Source organism: Podarcis erhardii (genome assembly GCF_964252035.2).
Source record: "Podarcis erhardii genome assembly, chromosome: 3".
Lineage (NCBI taxonomy): Eukaryota > Metazoa > Chordata > Lepidosauria > Squamata > Lacertidae > Podarcis > Podarcis erhardii.
In genome coordinates, this window is record NC_138507.1 from 4,874,879 (window position 1) to 4,892,112 (window position 17,234).

The 17,234-nt window shown below is 43.8% G+C and overlaps 1 protein-coding gene across 2 annotated transcripts in view; it reads right to left on the reverse strand.

Moving 5' to 3' along the window:
* PKHD1 (PKHD1 ciliary IPT domain containing fibrocystin/polyductin) overlaps window positions 1-17,234 on the reverse strand; it is a 250,395-nt gene that overhangs the window by 228,681 nt on the left and 4,480 nt on the right. Inside the window, exons 4-10 of one of the 2 annotated variants that reach the window (XM_081855438.1) lie at window positions 16,078-16,201; window positions 12,381-12,480; window positions 6,095-6,152; window positions 5,256-5,334; window positions 4,684-4,758; window positions 2,411-2,475; window positions 1,625-1,664 (exon numbers count right to left, since the gene is read on the reverse strand). In XM_081855438.1, the coding sequence (XP_081711564.1) occupies window positions 1,625-1,664; window positions 2,411-2,475; window positions 4,684-4,758; window positions 5,256-5,334; window positions 6,095-6,152; window positions 12,381-12,480; window positions 16,078-16,201 (541 nt within the window). Of the gene's footprint in view, window positions 1-1,624; window positions 1,665-2,410; window positions 2,476-4,683; window positions 4,759-5,255; window positions 5,335-6,094; window positions 6,153-12,380; window positions 12,481-14,162; window positions 14,253-16,077; window positions 16,202-17,234 lie in introns of those variants that run through there. The other variant, XM_081855439.1, reaches the window with a different exon arrangement.

A 17,234-nucleotide genomic window follows, 5' to 3' on the forward strand; every position in this document is an offset into this window, starting at 1 on the left:
CACACTATAAGTCCAATTCCTACACCCCATGGAACGGACTTCCTGATGAGATACCGGTAGAATCTGCTGGAAGATCAACTAGGTGAGACTTGTCTTTAAGCTTACACTGCTAAAATTGAGCTTACACTCAATGTATGTGTTAAAATAATTTGTTCTCCTTGCTCCCCCTTCCAAAAATTGATCTTGCTGAAACTCCAGATGAAAAGTAAAATAGTGGATTACTGTCTTGATATGGTTCCAGAATCCACCAAGCTGAAACCAACTAGAAAGGGGCAAGCCACCTGTGGCCCATGTTAAGACTGGCTCGTATATAAGCTGAGCCATCTCTACCACACACACACACAGAGAGAGAGAGAGAGAGAGAGAGAGAGAGAGAGAGAGAGATCAGAACATGGCATCCCATGTTGAATGGTCTCTTTAAATGTGAAGGTTGATTATTGTTCCACAAGATGTGTATGTCGTAAAGGGCCAGAGCAAATAATGAGACCCAGTTTTACAGCTGTGAAACAGTATAGCAGGTACTGCTAAGTTGTGTTAATTAAGCTGTGTCAGTATAGTATATAAAGTATAGTATATAAAGAGCAGCACCTAGCTCTCACAGTACCCTGGTGGATCATGCTTGTGGATATATTTAATGTACAAGGAGTTTTTGTTTTTGTTATTAAAACCTTGATAAAGTTATTTTTGAGTTCCTTGTAATGCGTGGTCTCCCCAGCAAGCTTTCTGCAGCGCAACTAAACTGCAAATAGCCAACATCCCAACCATGTACAAATGGCAATTTCATGCAGCCACAACAGGGGACTCTCCTGGCCATGCAAAATCAGTGACAACCCAGGGATCAGGAAAATGCAGGAGTTCACACCATTTCTGGCTTTCAAAGGCTGCTCTCACAAGTCCAGGGGAAAAACCTTCCCACCTGTGCACAGCTAGCTCTTTGCAGTCAGGGAGTTTGATATAAATATAAATAAATTATATTTGGCTGCCAAAGACTTTGCAGCCAAGCCCTGCACAGCCCAATGTGTCCCCTGGAAGGGATACCCCTGAACTTCAAAAGGCATATTTGCAGCTAGTGGTTGGCTACAGCTTTGAAAGGTGTTGGTGCAAGGCAAGTTTACAAAGACAGGTGACTGTTTGCCTCCTACCAGCTGATTTTAGAATTTTAGCATCTTTAAATCTTGAAATGAATGGATGCATTGTTCTCCATGGATTTCAGTGGGAAGATTTAATGACATTGCAGCTCCCCAGACGTCTCATAGGGGAGAAGCACCAGTCCACCAGTGGAAAGGAAACTCTTGTCCCACCTGCTCAGTGATGAATTGTTAGTTCTCCTCCACTTGCCATTCAGGCCTTGGTGGGAAAAGCCAGGTACAATTGGGGACTTTCCAATGCTCATCTCTACCTTGAGGTGAGCATCAACAAGCTCTCAAAGCGTATTTTCAGACCTAGACGCAGGAAACGTCACTGACACCTTGAATGCCAACTTCTGAATACAACCACTTTCCAAAGCAGAAGGTACACGTGCATTTAAATAGTATTTATATGAAAAAGAAGGCATTCAGAAACACAACATAACTATAAAATTAGCCAATTTTTTTTTAAAAAAAAACACTCATCCCTTACTTACTTTCCTTTGTTAAACACTGTAAAGCTAACATTATGTGACCCTGTAAGAAGAGAAAAAGCACACATCTCAGTGCATGAATGTGAATCATTTCGTGTACATACAGAGTTAACTAACGTGCCTCACTTGCTCTGAAATGCCCATGTCTTTTGCACCCAGTTCAGAACCATCATCAGACACCTGACAAGCTGCTGTTTCTGCTCCATTTTCCCCCCCAAACCACACCTCTTGCTTCTTGGGAGGAATAGCTCTTGCTAGGAGTGCCTGTTCTCTATAGCTTCAGCAAGACATTCACTGTGATACACTTGTTGCTTACAGTTGGTGCTATGTACTGAAGTTCTCACCCTGAGCCAGCAGGGAGATATTGTAGATAGTTATGCAAATAAGGGATCGAAAGTGACGTTCAGTGATTGGATAGTTTTAGAAAATTGTTACAGTTACATTGTAGTGGAGCTCTATATAAGCAGGCTGACTGAACCCTTCAGTTCAGTTCTGTTCTGGCCTGTGAATAAACAAGAGCTGTTTGAAGAATCGCTATGTCATCTGATATGTTCACCCACAACTTAACAGTTGGTATATCATGGCTGCCAAAAGTGTGAGCTGGGGGAAAATGCCCCAAGTAGCAAGAACAAAGAGAAAATGAATTTGTAAGCAGCTCACATCTTTTTGAAAAGAGAATGGCCATACCGCCCATACCCCCAACAATAACCTTTTTTATATTAGCCTTCTTGATTTTTATGTTACTGAATAAAATCAAGATTGCATGTTATTTCCCTGCTTTCCACTGACCAATATGGTTCCCTTCCACTCGGCATGCTACAGTTCCCAGACCGTGATCGACTTGAATGGGATATCTGCAAACAACGGAAAATAAAATACAATGAACCATGAAGATGCAATAGAGGCAAAGGAAAGGAGATAGAACGTATTATGTGAAGCTGAGCTGAGTACTGTTGATTCACTTCAAAGACAGGAAAGGACTGAATGTGTTCTGCCAGATCCAAACCCATCACATCAAATGCTCAGCAAGTGATGTCTGAGCATCCATTGAGAAATTGAGGTTTGCCTGTCCTGTTAATTTTGTGTCCCATTCTCCAAATTGTGTTGTCATTTGTCCCCATGCAGTGGTAATAGGATATTGAGAAACAAATACTATTTTGTGAATGAATGTGCATTTCCTTAGGTTCTAAAGACCACAGCATATTTTTGATTTTTAGTGCTACCCATCAAAATGCTTTAAATATCAACATGAAAATGTAGTCTAGGGACACAACGTAGCTTCAGCACATGAACTCTAACAGCGAATATTGATTCACCTGCTTTAAACCTAATAAAGACAACAACTGGGAGAACTATCTGTCCATTTTTTGTGTGTTTTAGAAGCATTTGCAGCAGCTCAGGAACTGGGCCTCTAATGAAGAACTGAGATTACCGCATCTCAGACTTGGATCATCCACCCATGAAATTGGGAGGGGTGGAAATCACCTTGAATAGGGACAGGGAGCCCAAATATGGGCACTGAATCAACTCGTAAGTTATTCTGCCAGAGGGCATGACTAGAAAAAACTTTTAAATTGTATAATAAAGTTAATACTGGACCTGTTTTCTTTTGTTTTAAAGCCAGAAAAGTCACAGCCTAGCCTTGGAACTTTTAAATAATGATTCATTAAAATACCTAACAGGCCAGCTTCACTGTCTTCCTATTTCAGAACAGAGGTCTTTACATCAAAAAGCAGCAGGAGAGGGCTTGATCGATTGACCTCATTGTGTTTGAATTATTGCATGATGCGATACCACAAACAACCTCACTCCTCTCAAGGACATCCATATACTCAGATACCACAACCAAAGCAGAGTTCACAGGAACCATCATTCAGAACCCAAACCATGCTTTGAGTTTCTAACTGCACAGCTAAACAATGATTTCGACTTCCTAATCTGCTTTCATTTTCTACCTTCTCAGTGGTCTATTCTGGAGGCAACTGCACCATGGCGTGTTGATTCAGACACCACCACAAGACAGCAAAAACCAGAGTTAAAGGTAAAGGTAAAGGGACCCCGACCATTAGGTCCAGTCGTGACCAACTCTGGGGTTGCGGTGCTCATCTCTCTTTATTGGCCGAGGGAGCCGGCGTACAGCTTCCTGGAATGTGGCCAGCATGTCTAAGCCGCTTCTGGCGAACCAGAGCAGCGCACGGAAACACCGTTTACCTTCCCGCCAGAACGGTACCTATTTATCTACTTGCACTTTAACGTGCTTTCGAACTGCTAGGTTGGCAGGAGCAAGGACTGAGCAACGGGAGCTCACCCCGTTGTGGGGATTCGAACCGCCGACCTTCTGATCGGCAAGTCCTAGGCTCTGTGGTTTAACCCACAGCGCTGTGACACTAATCCAACACTAGAAATTGTGGCAGCAGTGACCCCTTCTAAACCAAGGATAGGCACTTCTCCATTTAGTTAGACACTCAGTACTTCCCCGGCTGCCATGCTCTTGAATCCACACCTTTGTAAGGCAGGAGGATGGGAGCAGAACAACTTGGCCCCTCCCACATGACCTCCTGGGTCCCACATGCGAGACTTTATGGTCCCCCTTGGACACAGACTGGCTGGTATTCTTGCTGTCACCATGGCAGCAGCAAAAAAGAAAAGAAGAATACTGTGTGGGCACACTGAATGGCTGCATGGGAGGAGCCTGAGTCAGGTAGTGAGGGCCCTTGACTCTGGTGCTGGTCTTGGACACATATAAACAAACACTCACACACATATTTAAATGAAGGTACGTGTGAGAAAAGGAAAGATGAATGCACAAAAAGGGTATCACACACACAAATTCACATCCATGAATTCAGACAGAAAATTGCTTGTATATAGAAATAATCATTTGGACCAATTTTGTAGCTGAGGGTAGGGATGGAAGGACAGAAATTATATTCCATTGGCATCAAAACTATTAGTGTGCCTTCCCTAATTTATACGAGCCCCAAATATGCTGCACCATTATAAGCTTTGTGAATCCTCGCAGCAAAAAAGCATTGCAATCAAAGCTGTGAGGAGCAACTTACATGCTGCGCATCTGCTTATTGGCAAGGGAACAAATGGTTATCCATCCATCTCTTTCTGCCTCGAGGATAACAGGGCTGGGGCAGAGAGAGGGTAGAAGCAATGCTAGTTCAAGGCAACCCATAATAATGCAAGTCCACAATACATTTCTCTCCCCCATACGCAGTAACAATCCAGATGTATTATTTAATTATAGCCAGGGTTGGGACAGAGGCAGGCTTTGGAAATCTTTCGTAATATGGCACCCTGTGCAAGGCCAAAATTTGGCAACCCCAAATGGATCTTCTCAATTTTGGGTCTTCTCAATTTTGCACCCCCTTGGCTCAGTGCCCTGTGCAGGGGATCCATTCGCACCACCCTAAAACCAGCACTGGTCGGGGTGCGGGGCCTGCTCTTGTTCTCAGAGTGCATCTCCCACCGTGGCTGGCCATTGGCCATTGGCCATTCTGGCTGGGGCTGGGCGTGTTAGAGTCCAGCAACTGGAGGGCTACAGTTCCCCAACCTGGAAATGCAAAGGGAGTAACCCTATATCGAGTTGCACAGAGGAACTGAAGGAACCAATAAACACACTTACCCATCAATAAAATCTGTGTTAAAGCTGTAGGCATCAAATTCTCGGGCCAGGATAAGACCATAGACTTGCATTACATTTCCTAACAGGATAAAGATGGGGGTGGGGGAATTATTCAAAAGGCAAAATGAAAATCTGTGTAGAGGAAGTCGGGGAGTTGGGTTTTACTGCCTTGATTTCTTCAGTGCAGTAGAAGATGCCCTCCGTAAGTATTATAAATCTAAAAATTATAAGCAAGAATCATAAAGAATAATACATAGATAACAAATTCTCCATGGCTGGTGTTAAGAGGAGTCAAAACTGTACTATTTTTATGTGGTATTTGTTAAAATTAAAACAAAAGAGGTCAATACATTAGTCAGCATTATCCTGTATCTTATTTCAGGTCAGTATTATAACATTATATATAATTTTAAAGTTAACTCGGGGTTGCAGTATTATAATATTAACCTAAACTACTTCTTAATATTATTGCCTTAATTGCTGTAATGAGCCTAACTAATGTTAATGACTTCGAAATAGCTTGGAGACACAATTCGGGATATAGCATGTAGGCTTATGCGAATTTAAAAAATCATGGGGATCGGAAGATCAGAAAATCGTAATAATAGCCTGAAATAAGATACAGGAAAACACTGTTCATTGTTCTTTCTGGTATCTGCTATATTCCCTTATCTTATGCTCCTTTTTGTGTATAGGACTCATCAGCCCAGGAATGTAGACCATCCAAAGAGAAGGAAAACTCTTAAAAGCTCTTGACAAGTAAATCATAAATAAGTTGTTTTCCCCATCAATTGTATAAATAAAGACATACGGTCTCCACGTTAAGGTCCATCCTTTACCTGGGACTCCATAGGGGGGGTCCACACGATAGACCACAGGAGTGTGTGCAACAGAGAACTGTTAAGAAAAGAATATATATTATATTACATTGCCTTTCACAAAACTATTGTTTCATTCACAGTTTTGGAGAGAGAGACATCTTGCCATGTAGTGCCATGTAGTGAGAAAACTCTTATGTGGATGGTTGTCTGTCCTCTGCCATTTTTGCAGAAGGGCAGAAAAATCACAGAATTAAGTATTAAGCCAGGGGTCAGCAAACTTTTTCAGCAGAGGGCCGGTCCACTGTCCCTCAGACCTTGTGGGGGGCCGGACTATATTCTGAAGAGGAAAGAAAAAAAAGAACTCCTATGCCCCACAAATAACCCAGATATACATTTTAAATAAAAGGACACATTCTACTCATGTAAAAACGCGCTGATTCCTGGACCGTCCACAGGCCGGAATTAGAAAGCAACTGGGCCTGATCCGGGCCCCGGGCCTTAGGTTGCCTACCCATGTATTAAGCTAACTTAATTAATTAATTAAGCTGAGCCAGACCAGAGTCTGGTGGTGCAGTGCCTCAGAATTCCACCAGAGGGCTGGGGCCTTTCTCTGATTGGCTACCAAGGCAGCCAGCTGGTGAGGGGTGGAGCCTGATTGGATACCCTAAGACAGGCTTCCTCAACCTCGGCCCTCCAGATGTTTTGAGACTACAATTCCCATCATCCCTGAGCGCTGGTCCTGCTAGCTAGGGATCATGGGAGTTGTAGGCCAAAAACATCTGGAGGGCCGAGGTTGAGGAAGCCTGCCTTAAGGAATTCTGCAAAATACTCTACAATCCTAACATTTTTTCAGGCTGCTTTTTCAGTGCCACATCGCTTAGACATTAGATATTTTTCTAGTTTTGAATATTTTGAATGAATTTTTGGTTAGTGAATAAAATCCTGTCTCTTTCCCAAACCTAACCTCATCCAGTTACAGATAGGTAGCCGTGTTGGTCTGCCATGGTCAAAACAAAATAAAAAAATTCCTTCCAGTAGCACCTTAAAGACCAACTGAGTTAGTTCTAGGTATGAGCTTTCGTGTGCATGCACACTTCTTCAGATACACTGAAACAGAAGTCACCGGACCTTTCTATATAGTGAGAAGGTGGGGAGGGGTATTACTCAGAAGGGTGGTGGGAATGGGTGATTGGCAGATAGCTGCGATGAGCCTGTTGACGACTCTTAACGACTGCAATAGGTCTAACAGGAAAAAGCAAGGGGTGAGAAGGTGAAAAATGGCTTTGTCATGTATAATGAGATAAGAATCCAATGTCTTTATTCAAACCAGGTCTCTCCATAGTTTTAAGTTTGGTGATAAGTTGCAATTCAGCAGCTTCTCTTTCCAGTCTATTTCTGAAATTCCTTTGTAATAGAACAGCTACTTTGAGATCTTGTATAGAATGTCCTGGGAGATTGAAGTGTTCTCCTACTGGTTTTTCTGTCTTGTGGTTCCTGATGTCGGATTTATGTCCATTTATTCTTTGGCGTAAGGTCTGGCCTGTTTGTCCAATATAGAGAGCTGAAGGACACTGTTGGCATTTTATGGCATACACAATGTTAGACGATGAGCAATTAAATAGTCCCGAGATGGTATGTGTGATGTTGTTGGCCCCAACAACATCACACATACCATCTCGGGACTATTTAATTGCTCATCGTCTAACATTGTGTATGCCATAAAATGCCAACAGTGTCCTTCAGCTCTCTATATTGGACAAACAGGCCAGACCTTACGCCAAAGAATAAATGGACATAAATCCGACATCAGGAACCACAAGACAGAAAAACCAGTAGGAGAACACTTCAATCTCCCAGGACATTCTATACAAGATCTCAAAGTAGCTGTTCTATTACAAAGGAATTTCAGAAATAGACTGGAAAGAGAAGCTGCTGAATTGCAACTTATCACCAAACTTAAAACTATGGAGAGACCTGGTTTGAATAAAGACATTGGATTCTTATCTCATTATACATGACAAAGCCATTTTTCACCTTCTCACCCCTTGCTTTTTCCTGTTAGACCTATTGCAGTCGTTAAGAGTCGTCAACAGGCTCATCGCAGCTATCTGCCAATCACCCATTCCCACCACCCTTCTGAGTAATACCCCTCCCCACCTTCTCACTATATAGAAAGGTCCGGTGACTTCTGTTTCAGTGTATCTGAAGAAGTGTGCATGCACACGAAAGCTCATACCTAGAACTAACTCAGTTGGTCTTTAAGGTGCTACTGGAAGGAATTTTTTTATTTTGTTCTAACCTCATCCAGTCACATTTGCATTCTGATACTTACTGGTATTAAAGGGAATTCAAATATTCTCACCTTTCTCAAATATCCAATATATTCATTTCCTGTTTTTCAATTATCTATGGTCCACAATTATAATAAATTATTCTTGAAATATGTATCAGCGACCTGTTTGTTAAATGTTATAATTGACATTCGTTCCCACATATCCTCTGGGAAGAAGCCAGTGAAGGAGCCATGGCTCGACCAGAACACATTTCGGCTTTTAATTGCCCCTCCCTCTTTGCTTTCTCAGACACCTGACATTTTTTTGCCAGCTGGATTATAGGCAATTTCCTCTCCACAAACCCAGTAGTCACTTTTAGTGTATATTACTGATACCATTAGCAATGCGGCCTCTCTGTAGTGTGGAGAATGGTAAAATTATTTTTGAAGGCCGCTTGTAATTGGAGCCTTAATTTACCTCTAATATCTGTAACTGCATTCAGTTCATTTTCAGGCTTTCTTTTATAACAATTTTTATTGAGAGTTTCTTTTATAACACTTTTTATTGAGAGTTTTCAACATAAGATACAATAAAAACCCAACTAATCTAAAATAAAAAAGAAAGAAAAGAATAATAGAAAACAAAGGAAGAATGAAAAAACCCAATGTGTATATATAATATTAAGCCCTCTATCACTGTACCTTGATCCTTATTCCACACACAGAAGACTGAACCCTCCCAGCTCCAACCTTCCCCCTTTTCCCTCAGCTTCACACCCTGAGAAAACATCTCTGGCCTGCCTCTCCTGCAGGTTCCTTCATCCCCTATCCATCACTCCTCCTCATCCATTCCAAATACAAATGGCATTTTAATATTTAGCATTTTTATTATTTTTGTTCCTAAAGTTAACCTGCAAAGATACTGGAAAGACTGGTGTCTATCAGTGGTGTATAGAAAATGCTGTTTGTAGCTGAACAGCATAGCTGATGATTTCAGGAGTTAGTCACTGGATTAAAATAACCTCTAACTACCAAGCTGCAAATAAAATGTTTCAAATGTGTTGTAAAGTGCAATATGCAAATGTGACACTAGATGGCGAACGTGAGCTATGCAAAATTCAACGTATTTTTCAAAACTTTTTTTTTTTAAAAAAAATAAGCATTTTCACAGAGTTTTTTATATATGTGTAGATTCCACCAAGGGTCATCTCTCCCCCGAGGTCAGTCAAGTGCAGTGGTAGGGTGGCACTGGGTAGGGCTGGGCGAGGCGGAGCTGCTTGTTGATGCCGCCAGTGCTGGGCCTGGTGGCAGCCTGGGCCTGACTCTTCCACAAGACACAGGGTGCAATCCACCCCAGCGCAACTCATGCACATAGCGCTAAACCATAGTTTAGCATTACATCAAATGTAGCTGATGGCATCTCTACACTGACAACATGAAAACAATGGCTTGTGGACTCTCATTCCTTGGAGGTTTTTAAGCAGAAGTTGGATGGCCCTCCGCCATGGTTGCTTTAGCTGAGATTCTTGCATTACAGGGGATTGGACTAGATGACCCCTGGGTCCCTTCCAGCTCTAGAATTCTATGGTTCTAGATACAAAGGGATGCACACAAACATTTGCGAGACCAGGGATTCTTTACAAATCAGAATTGAAAAGCAGGCTTTCCGTAAGCTTCCATGATCTAGCACAACAGAACTGTCTTCCTTTACAGACTCTGCCTCTTGCACTTCTCCCGCTAAGAGGAAGGTGAAGCAATCGGAATACTTAATGAATCTTCTCCTCTTCATGCTGATCATCAGAGGCATGAGGTCAGCATCTGACTGTGCTACTGGGCACAAGCTGTGGGGAAGCAGAGGAGGAAGCGAGAGGAGAGGAAGGCCGTGGCCGCCAGCTGCTTGGAATACCTTCCGCAGGTTTCTCCAAACCTGTCACAGCCAGCAGCTGTCTACGTTTTTACAACTACCACAGAGAGAGAAAATTAATTTTTAATGCGCATGGCTCACAGGTTCTCGTGCCCCCAAACAAAGAGGCAGTGTGTGTTTTATTTCGCTTGGAATGTGTCTCATTAACTGCATCCCCTGGTGGTTTTTCATCAGCTCTCTAAGCTAGCTGAACTCCCAAACAACACCTTAGCTTTAATGTGCAATTTGCTGAAACATGGGACTCCTCATGCTCGATGCTGCAGAAAACCCTTGGTTGCACTTGTACACGACATGGTAAAAGTTCTGGCTCATTGGCAAGCAGAGACAGCTGAGTGAGCTCAGTGAGCAAAAGGCAAGCTTATTCTCTATTCCCAAACCACACATATCTCACCAGCCTTAGTGCCATTCCATGCTGATGTTGCAGTGACAGAAAGCTCATATGCACAGCCAGTTTACCAAATATTCTTCCACACAGCACTACCTCAAGTACGGAGAAATTTTCATTAGCTCTGGGCAGGATGACCCACAGAGAACATAGAGACAAGCAAACTGCTCTTGTCCCAGGGAACTGAGGTCATTGGTATCAACTTAGCAAGCAGCAGGGGCGATTTTATAATTCAAGTCCAGATATGTAGTAAGACTGGTTGCCTGTTCCAGTCTGATGAAACCACAAGAGATGGGTGCTCTGGGCATCTTTGACTGGTCTTATGAATGTTGTGTTGTGCCATGGCAAATACTCAGAAGTGTATGCTCCTGAGTTAAAGTTCCATTGAAAATAAGTCCCGTCTGTCACCAAGCCTGCATGTGGCCCTGATCACATGTTACACGCTAACAAACATATCAAGATGGAGGAGTATCAAAAAGATACTTTTGTTCTCACCAGGGCTAAATGAATTGTCAAGTAAAGCCACTTCCACATAAGAAGGAGGTGGGGTTGCAGGCTTCACGGCCCCTTCACGTGTGCGGGCGTTGGGGGGGCAGCCCCGCACAATTGGGGGATTCCTGGCTGTGTCACCCCCTAGCCAGCCAATCGGGTTGGTCCGGGGGTGTGGCCTGCCCCATAAAGGCAGGACGCAGCCAGGGATCTCCCTTTTTGTCCACCCGCCAGCTGCTCTGGTTTCCCACTCTCCCGCACTCGTAAGGTTTTCTTTCTTTGACCTTGCTATGGACTTTGGTTGGTCACCATTGAGGGGCCTGGTAGGAATTTTCCCACTTGGCAAATTGGCACCAGCCACTTGGTTTTCGCCTACCTCGTAGCAAAACTGTCACAACTTTCTGAGTATTGGCGGTTAGGCATTGGAATAGTTCTGTAGATGGAAAGAGGGGAGGTAGCGCCATCACCTGCCCCACATATTGAAGGGTAGTCTGTTAAAGGATTCCGGGGGGCATGGCCCTGTCTGAAGCCTAGGGAGGTGAGGGCCTAAGGCACGACCCCTATCGGTGACCATGGGGAAGCTCCTAGTTGAATTGCATCAGCAGGACCCCCCCCCCACTGGTAGTTAACCGTTCCCGGACTTCAAGCAGACGGGCTGGAGTCAGATATAGTCGGTATGCCTAAGCCAATACTGCTCATCACCTGTAACCAATAAAGTTGTGGTCTTTTTTAGCCCATTAACCTTAATAATTGTGTCATGTGTCATTATTTCTACCTGGGGGGGGGTCGGGAACTCGCCACTCAAGAAGAGTGCGATTGCATAGGCTGTATGAGAATGAACTGGGTACAGATTAAGCATTTGCCTCCTCCTCCTGCACCCTTTATTCCTTCCAGTCCATGAGAGCAAGTTCCACTCCTATTCACAAGGTTATATCCAGTGTATGCCAAGGTTTTCTTCCTCTGCCGTGCTTGCCAATGCCTCGTGCTTTGCACCATCACTTGTACTGCAAAGCTTAGGTAGTCAAGGAGTAAAAGGACGCGTTCAATGTGCCATTGAGCCTGGGCACCTCATAAATACAAGGATGAGCTAGGCTAAGGCTCAGAGATAGCTCTAAATGTCTAAATTCTACCCTGCATTAAAATCATTATTTCTAACAATGTAATAATGGCCTATGTCCTATGTCCTGGCTACTGGATTGCTACTAATCACACGTCCACCCGCTTGAATACATACCTGAAATGTGCAATTGTCACAGTGCAACTCCTTTGTGTTGTTGATAATTTGCCCATTCAGAGTGAACTGGAGTTGGTAAAGTCCTCCCCACTGCGAAGCCCTTCAACGGAAATAATAAGAGCAAAGGATAGCTAGCAAGCAGCATGAGAGAGACTGGGGTTCACCTTACTAAAATGTGAAGCTTAATATTGAATCTGAAGAAAGAAACAAGGCAGCCATGATTTCTCCCACCCAGTTCCCACCCATCTAGTCATTAACTCCCCAGCGTCTTCTGTAGGATAAAAACACACACACAAAATGGGTTCAGAAGAGCAGAGAAGGAAGGCCTGGAAGGAGAAGGGCATGGACCATGGAGAAGAAAACATGGCTGCCTCATCTCCCAGGTGCTTCACTGTGACCTGGGAATGCTAACAGAGCCTGATCCTCTGCTGGGAGTGGGGAGGGTTGCAGGAGGGGATTTCGGAATAGGACTAGGTCTGTTAACTTCTATTTTATGCCATCTGAGAACCAGGACTTTCTAAACTTACATAAAATTCAGAACAAAATAAAAAAAATCCTTCCAGTAGCACCTTAAAGACCAACTAAAATTCAGTTAACACCACCGCCACCACTTTGCAAAGGTGGTGATATAGAGTTGCCACCTTTTTTCTAGAAATAGGGCTGTGTCTTTCGCAGTTAATGGCATGTAGTCATTGAACGGGTAAAGCTTTTCTTCACACAGATGTACAGTAACATGAAAATCTTCACCTTCTGGATTGCTGCTCATTATGTGACTTTTAAAAGAAAAACTGCTCTCCCAGAAAAACAGTGGTGTGATATTTTTACTGGAGGGTTGGGGGAGGGGAGGGGGGAAGAATGGCACAGGAGACAGCTGCAAATTGCCACCCAAGTGCAGCGGGTCAAAGTTTTAACTTAGTAATAATTATCCAGAAACCCAGTCTTTAAACTTAAGCTTTTTTCTCTCTTTCTCTTCAAGCCACAGGTATGCGCCACACTTGTTAATCATTGTTGTTAACATTTTAAATTCTGATTTCCTGCTTGGCACTTGGTGAAATCCTTGTTATGGTCTGGAATATAAACTAATGCTACTTTTTTATAACTTTTCTCATCCACATATACTTTTCCTATTAAAGTCCCTGTCTGATAAAAATTAATAAATTCACAACCAAGCCATAAAAGCAGGGTGTGTGGGGTACATGACTATCGTTGGTGTATCTTTCTAATATAACAGCTACACTAGGGTGTCAAGCATTTTGAAGATCTAAATAGACTTGAAATGTTCTTTAAAAGGAAAGACAATGACTTTTGCTGAATTAAAAACTGAGGGGTAACAAAGTATTTGTTACTGAGCTGGTGTTTCAAGCAAAGGTTAGTGCCAAGAAGCTTGCAATAAGCCCTGAAAAACGAGTTTATTCAGGGCTTTTTGAGTAAAAAATGAAATGCTGGTACTCTTATCTTAATATGCTAAGGGTGCCAGCACAAAATGGCAGCAAAAAAAAAAAAAAAGAGAGAGGTGCTGATATCAGTGAGTATGGTCACACAAAAAAGCACTGAGGTTTTATAGATAAAGACAGACAGACAGATCTTCTATCCTTGAAACGTGCCCATGGTAGCTGACAACAGTATAGATATATAGAAAATTAACAGTACAACCCTATGGTATATCTTCAGAAGGACTGCAACTGAAAATAATTAAAAACGGAGAAATATCGCATAAAAAGAACAAAAAAAATCAAGAAGTGGAGGTAAAGCATAACAAAAGAGCAGGAAAAATGTTAACACCATAGCAAGACCATCCAGGGTTGCCATATTTTGAAGAGCAAAAAAGAGGACATTTGCAGACTTCTACCTGAAACTATGGATCGCTATGACAACTCTACCCATGAAAAAGAGGACGTGCCCTGGAAAAAGAGGACATATGGCAAGAAATCCTGCAGGCCCTATAATATGTCTGTCCTTACTGATGTCAGTCTAGCTCTAGTGGTGTAGTTTTCTGTTTTTATGGTGATTTTTTTATTGTTTTTATCCTCTACAAGTCGTTAGGGGTTTTTTTACATTTTTACATACACCGCTTAGAAATTCTGAAAAGTATGCTGTAAATAAATATATAAAAAATAAAACCCTGGGCAAGGACTTCTGCTTGCGCAATGGGACCTTCTCCCCTCCCCCCTCCATGCTGCCTCAAATTGGGGGCTGTCGGGGGCTGTCAGGAGAACCCCCAGAGCAAGATGCAGGGGGGGAGAGAGGGGGATCATTCCGTCTGGGAAGCCACAGTGCTTGCCCTGATGGAGCAGTTACCTCAGGACAACATTTACTTTCTCTTCATGCTTTGAGAAGGTCCCAGTTTGAATTGTTGGTGGCACGTTAAAGGGGGCAGGAGGCAGTGGATGAGGACATTTCCTGCTTGAGAACCTGCCTCCATGTTGGGTTTGGATCCCTTCCTCCATGTAGGAGACTCATTGCTTGTTGCAATAAGATGCACTTCCTGAACTGATGTCCATTACTGTCAGGGGCTCAGGAGCAGAGGCACAGGGGAGAGAGGAAACGGAGAGCGAAGGGGAAGAATCTGAGGGCAGCGTAGGGGAGTATGACAGTGGCCCGAGAGATTCCATGAGTTTCTCCAGCGATTCAGAAGATTCCCAGAGGGGGGCGCCGATGGCCAGGGCAAGGGGGGTCCCAGGGGGGACGCACCAGAAGCAAGGGGCCAGCGGGGACTCCCAAAGCAGCAGCGGAAGATCAGGACCAGTTCCCCCACCAGAGCGTAGCGGGGGGGAAGAGTCCCATGTGTCAGGGCCAGCGTCTCCTCCAGTAGGGAGAGAAGATGAGTCAGGGCTGACCACGCCTCTATCAGAGAGTGAGAGAACAGAGGGGAAGTCAGGTCCAGCTAGCCCCCCTGAAGAGGGAAGCAGTGACAGGAGCAGTGTAACGGTCAGGAGAAAGGTTGCCGGCTGGGCGCGCGCGCCAAGTTCAAAGGTACAGGCGCGCGGGACGGCAGAAAACCCGGATTGGGAACCAGGTCCTAAAGCCCGCCGGAGGCAGGGGGAAGACTCAGGGGATTCAGCGTCAGAAGAGTCTAGAAAGGGCAAGACCCCAGTGGACAGGCGGACCCAGAGGAGGAAAGAGCAAAGGAAGAGGTGGAGCAAGGCTAGAGTCTTAAACTGGTGTCTGGGGGGAGGAGATTCAGACGGAGCTTCAGCGGTCTAGAGTTTGAGACGTAGAGCTGCGCGCCGCAGCTTTGAAATCGAAACTGAACTTCAATAAAGACTTTTGTATATAACAAGAACTGGCGTTGGTCCTTTGTGAGCTGGGACCTCGGGCAGCTCTGACAATTTCATTCATTAGTAAGGTTGAAGCATGTAAAGCATGTAGGTCCATTCCCACACCCTACAAGAGCACACTGTAAACTCACATATATCAACAGAATGCTTCTCTAACATGGTTTTGGGATAGTCTGAGTCCGCTATCCCTTTTGGCCCACAGGAAAAAATTTAACAAGAAGGACATATACATATATCCTGGGTAGCCAAAATGGTGCCCTCCAGATGTTGGGTGCCAAGTCCCATTAGACCCAGCCAGGGAGATGGTCAGGGATGATGGGGCCTGCAGTTCAGCATCTGGATGGCTCCAGATTGACTAATGTGGATCTTTACTATTGTGCTCTGCCCCTGATAATAGCATTGCAAAGAACCTTCCTTACCTTGTTCGGCATTTTGTGGTGGACAGATCAAAACTGACAGGCTGAATGTCGCACAGTACTGTAGGCAGCACTGAATTCAAGAACGACACTTCCAGGTGAGACCAATTGATGGGATATGAGAGGCCTAATGGTGGGCAACCAAACAACAAGCAAACACAGCAACATTTAAGGCCCAGAAGGTGAAACAGGATAAACACTGATCTCCTGTCTGACAATATGTGCAGGGCACAGATGATATTGTGTGTAACAGCACCATCATATATCACAATCTAGACATTTCCAAGCCCTTAATAAATTCTGTGCCTTTTCCAATTTACAATATCATTTTTGAGAAGAGGCAACTAGAAATGTATACAGTACTCCCAAGTGCTGTTATACCATAGATTTGTATGGCATTATGATATTGGCAGTTTTATTTTCAGTTCTTTTCCTAATTATCCTTTGCATGGAATTAGCCTTTTTCACAGGTCCTGCACACCAGGTCAACCCTTTCATCAAGTTGCTGTTCTCATTCCTGGTCAGACACTGCCAGTTTGGACTCCATGAGCATATAGGGGAATTTAATATTTGGGGGGGGGCACAATATGGATCACTTTACATATGTTTACAATGAATTTTATTTGCCTCTTGTCATGGGACCTGAGGATAGATCATCTTGTGCATCACTAATGGTGAAAGAGGAGGAAGCAGAGAATGGGGGGGGGGGTGGAATGGCCAGTTCTCACAATGGAGGGATATAAGAAGTGGATTCTTCTAAGGATCTGTATTGGAGCCTGTGCTTTTCAACTTTCTCATAAATGACCTGGAGTTAGGGGTGAGCAGTGAAATAACCAAGTTTGCTGGTATCAAGGTGTTCAAGGCACTTTTGAAAAGAGGGAGAGGGAGAGGGAGAGGGAGAGGGAGAGGGAGAGAGAGAGAGAGAGAGAGGGAGACCATGAGGAGCTCCAAAAGGATCTCTCCAAACTGGACAAATTGGCTGCAAAATGACAAACACAATTCAGTGTACACAAAGTGGTACAATCTGTGGCAAAAAAAATCTAACCTCACTTACAGGATCAGAAGTAGAAGTTACTGACCAGGAAAGAGAATTTGGGGTTGTGCTGGACAGCTCAATGAGAATGTTGACCCACAATGCGGCAGCTGTGAAAGTGTGGGTT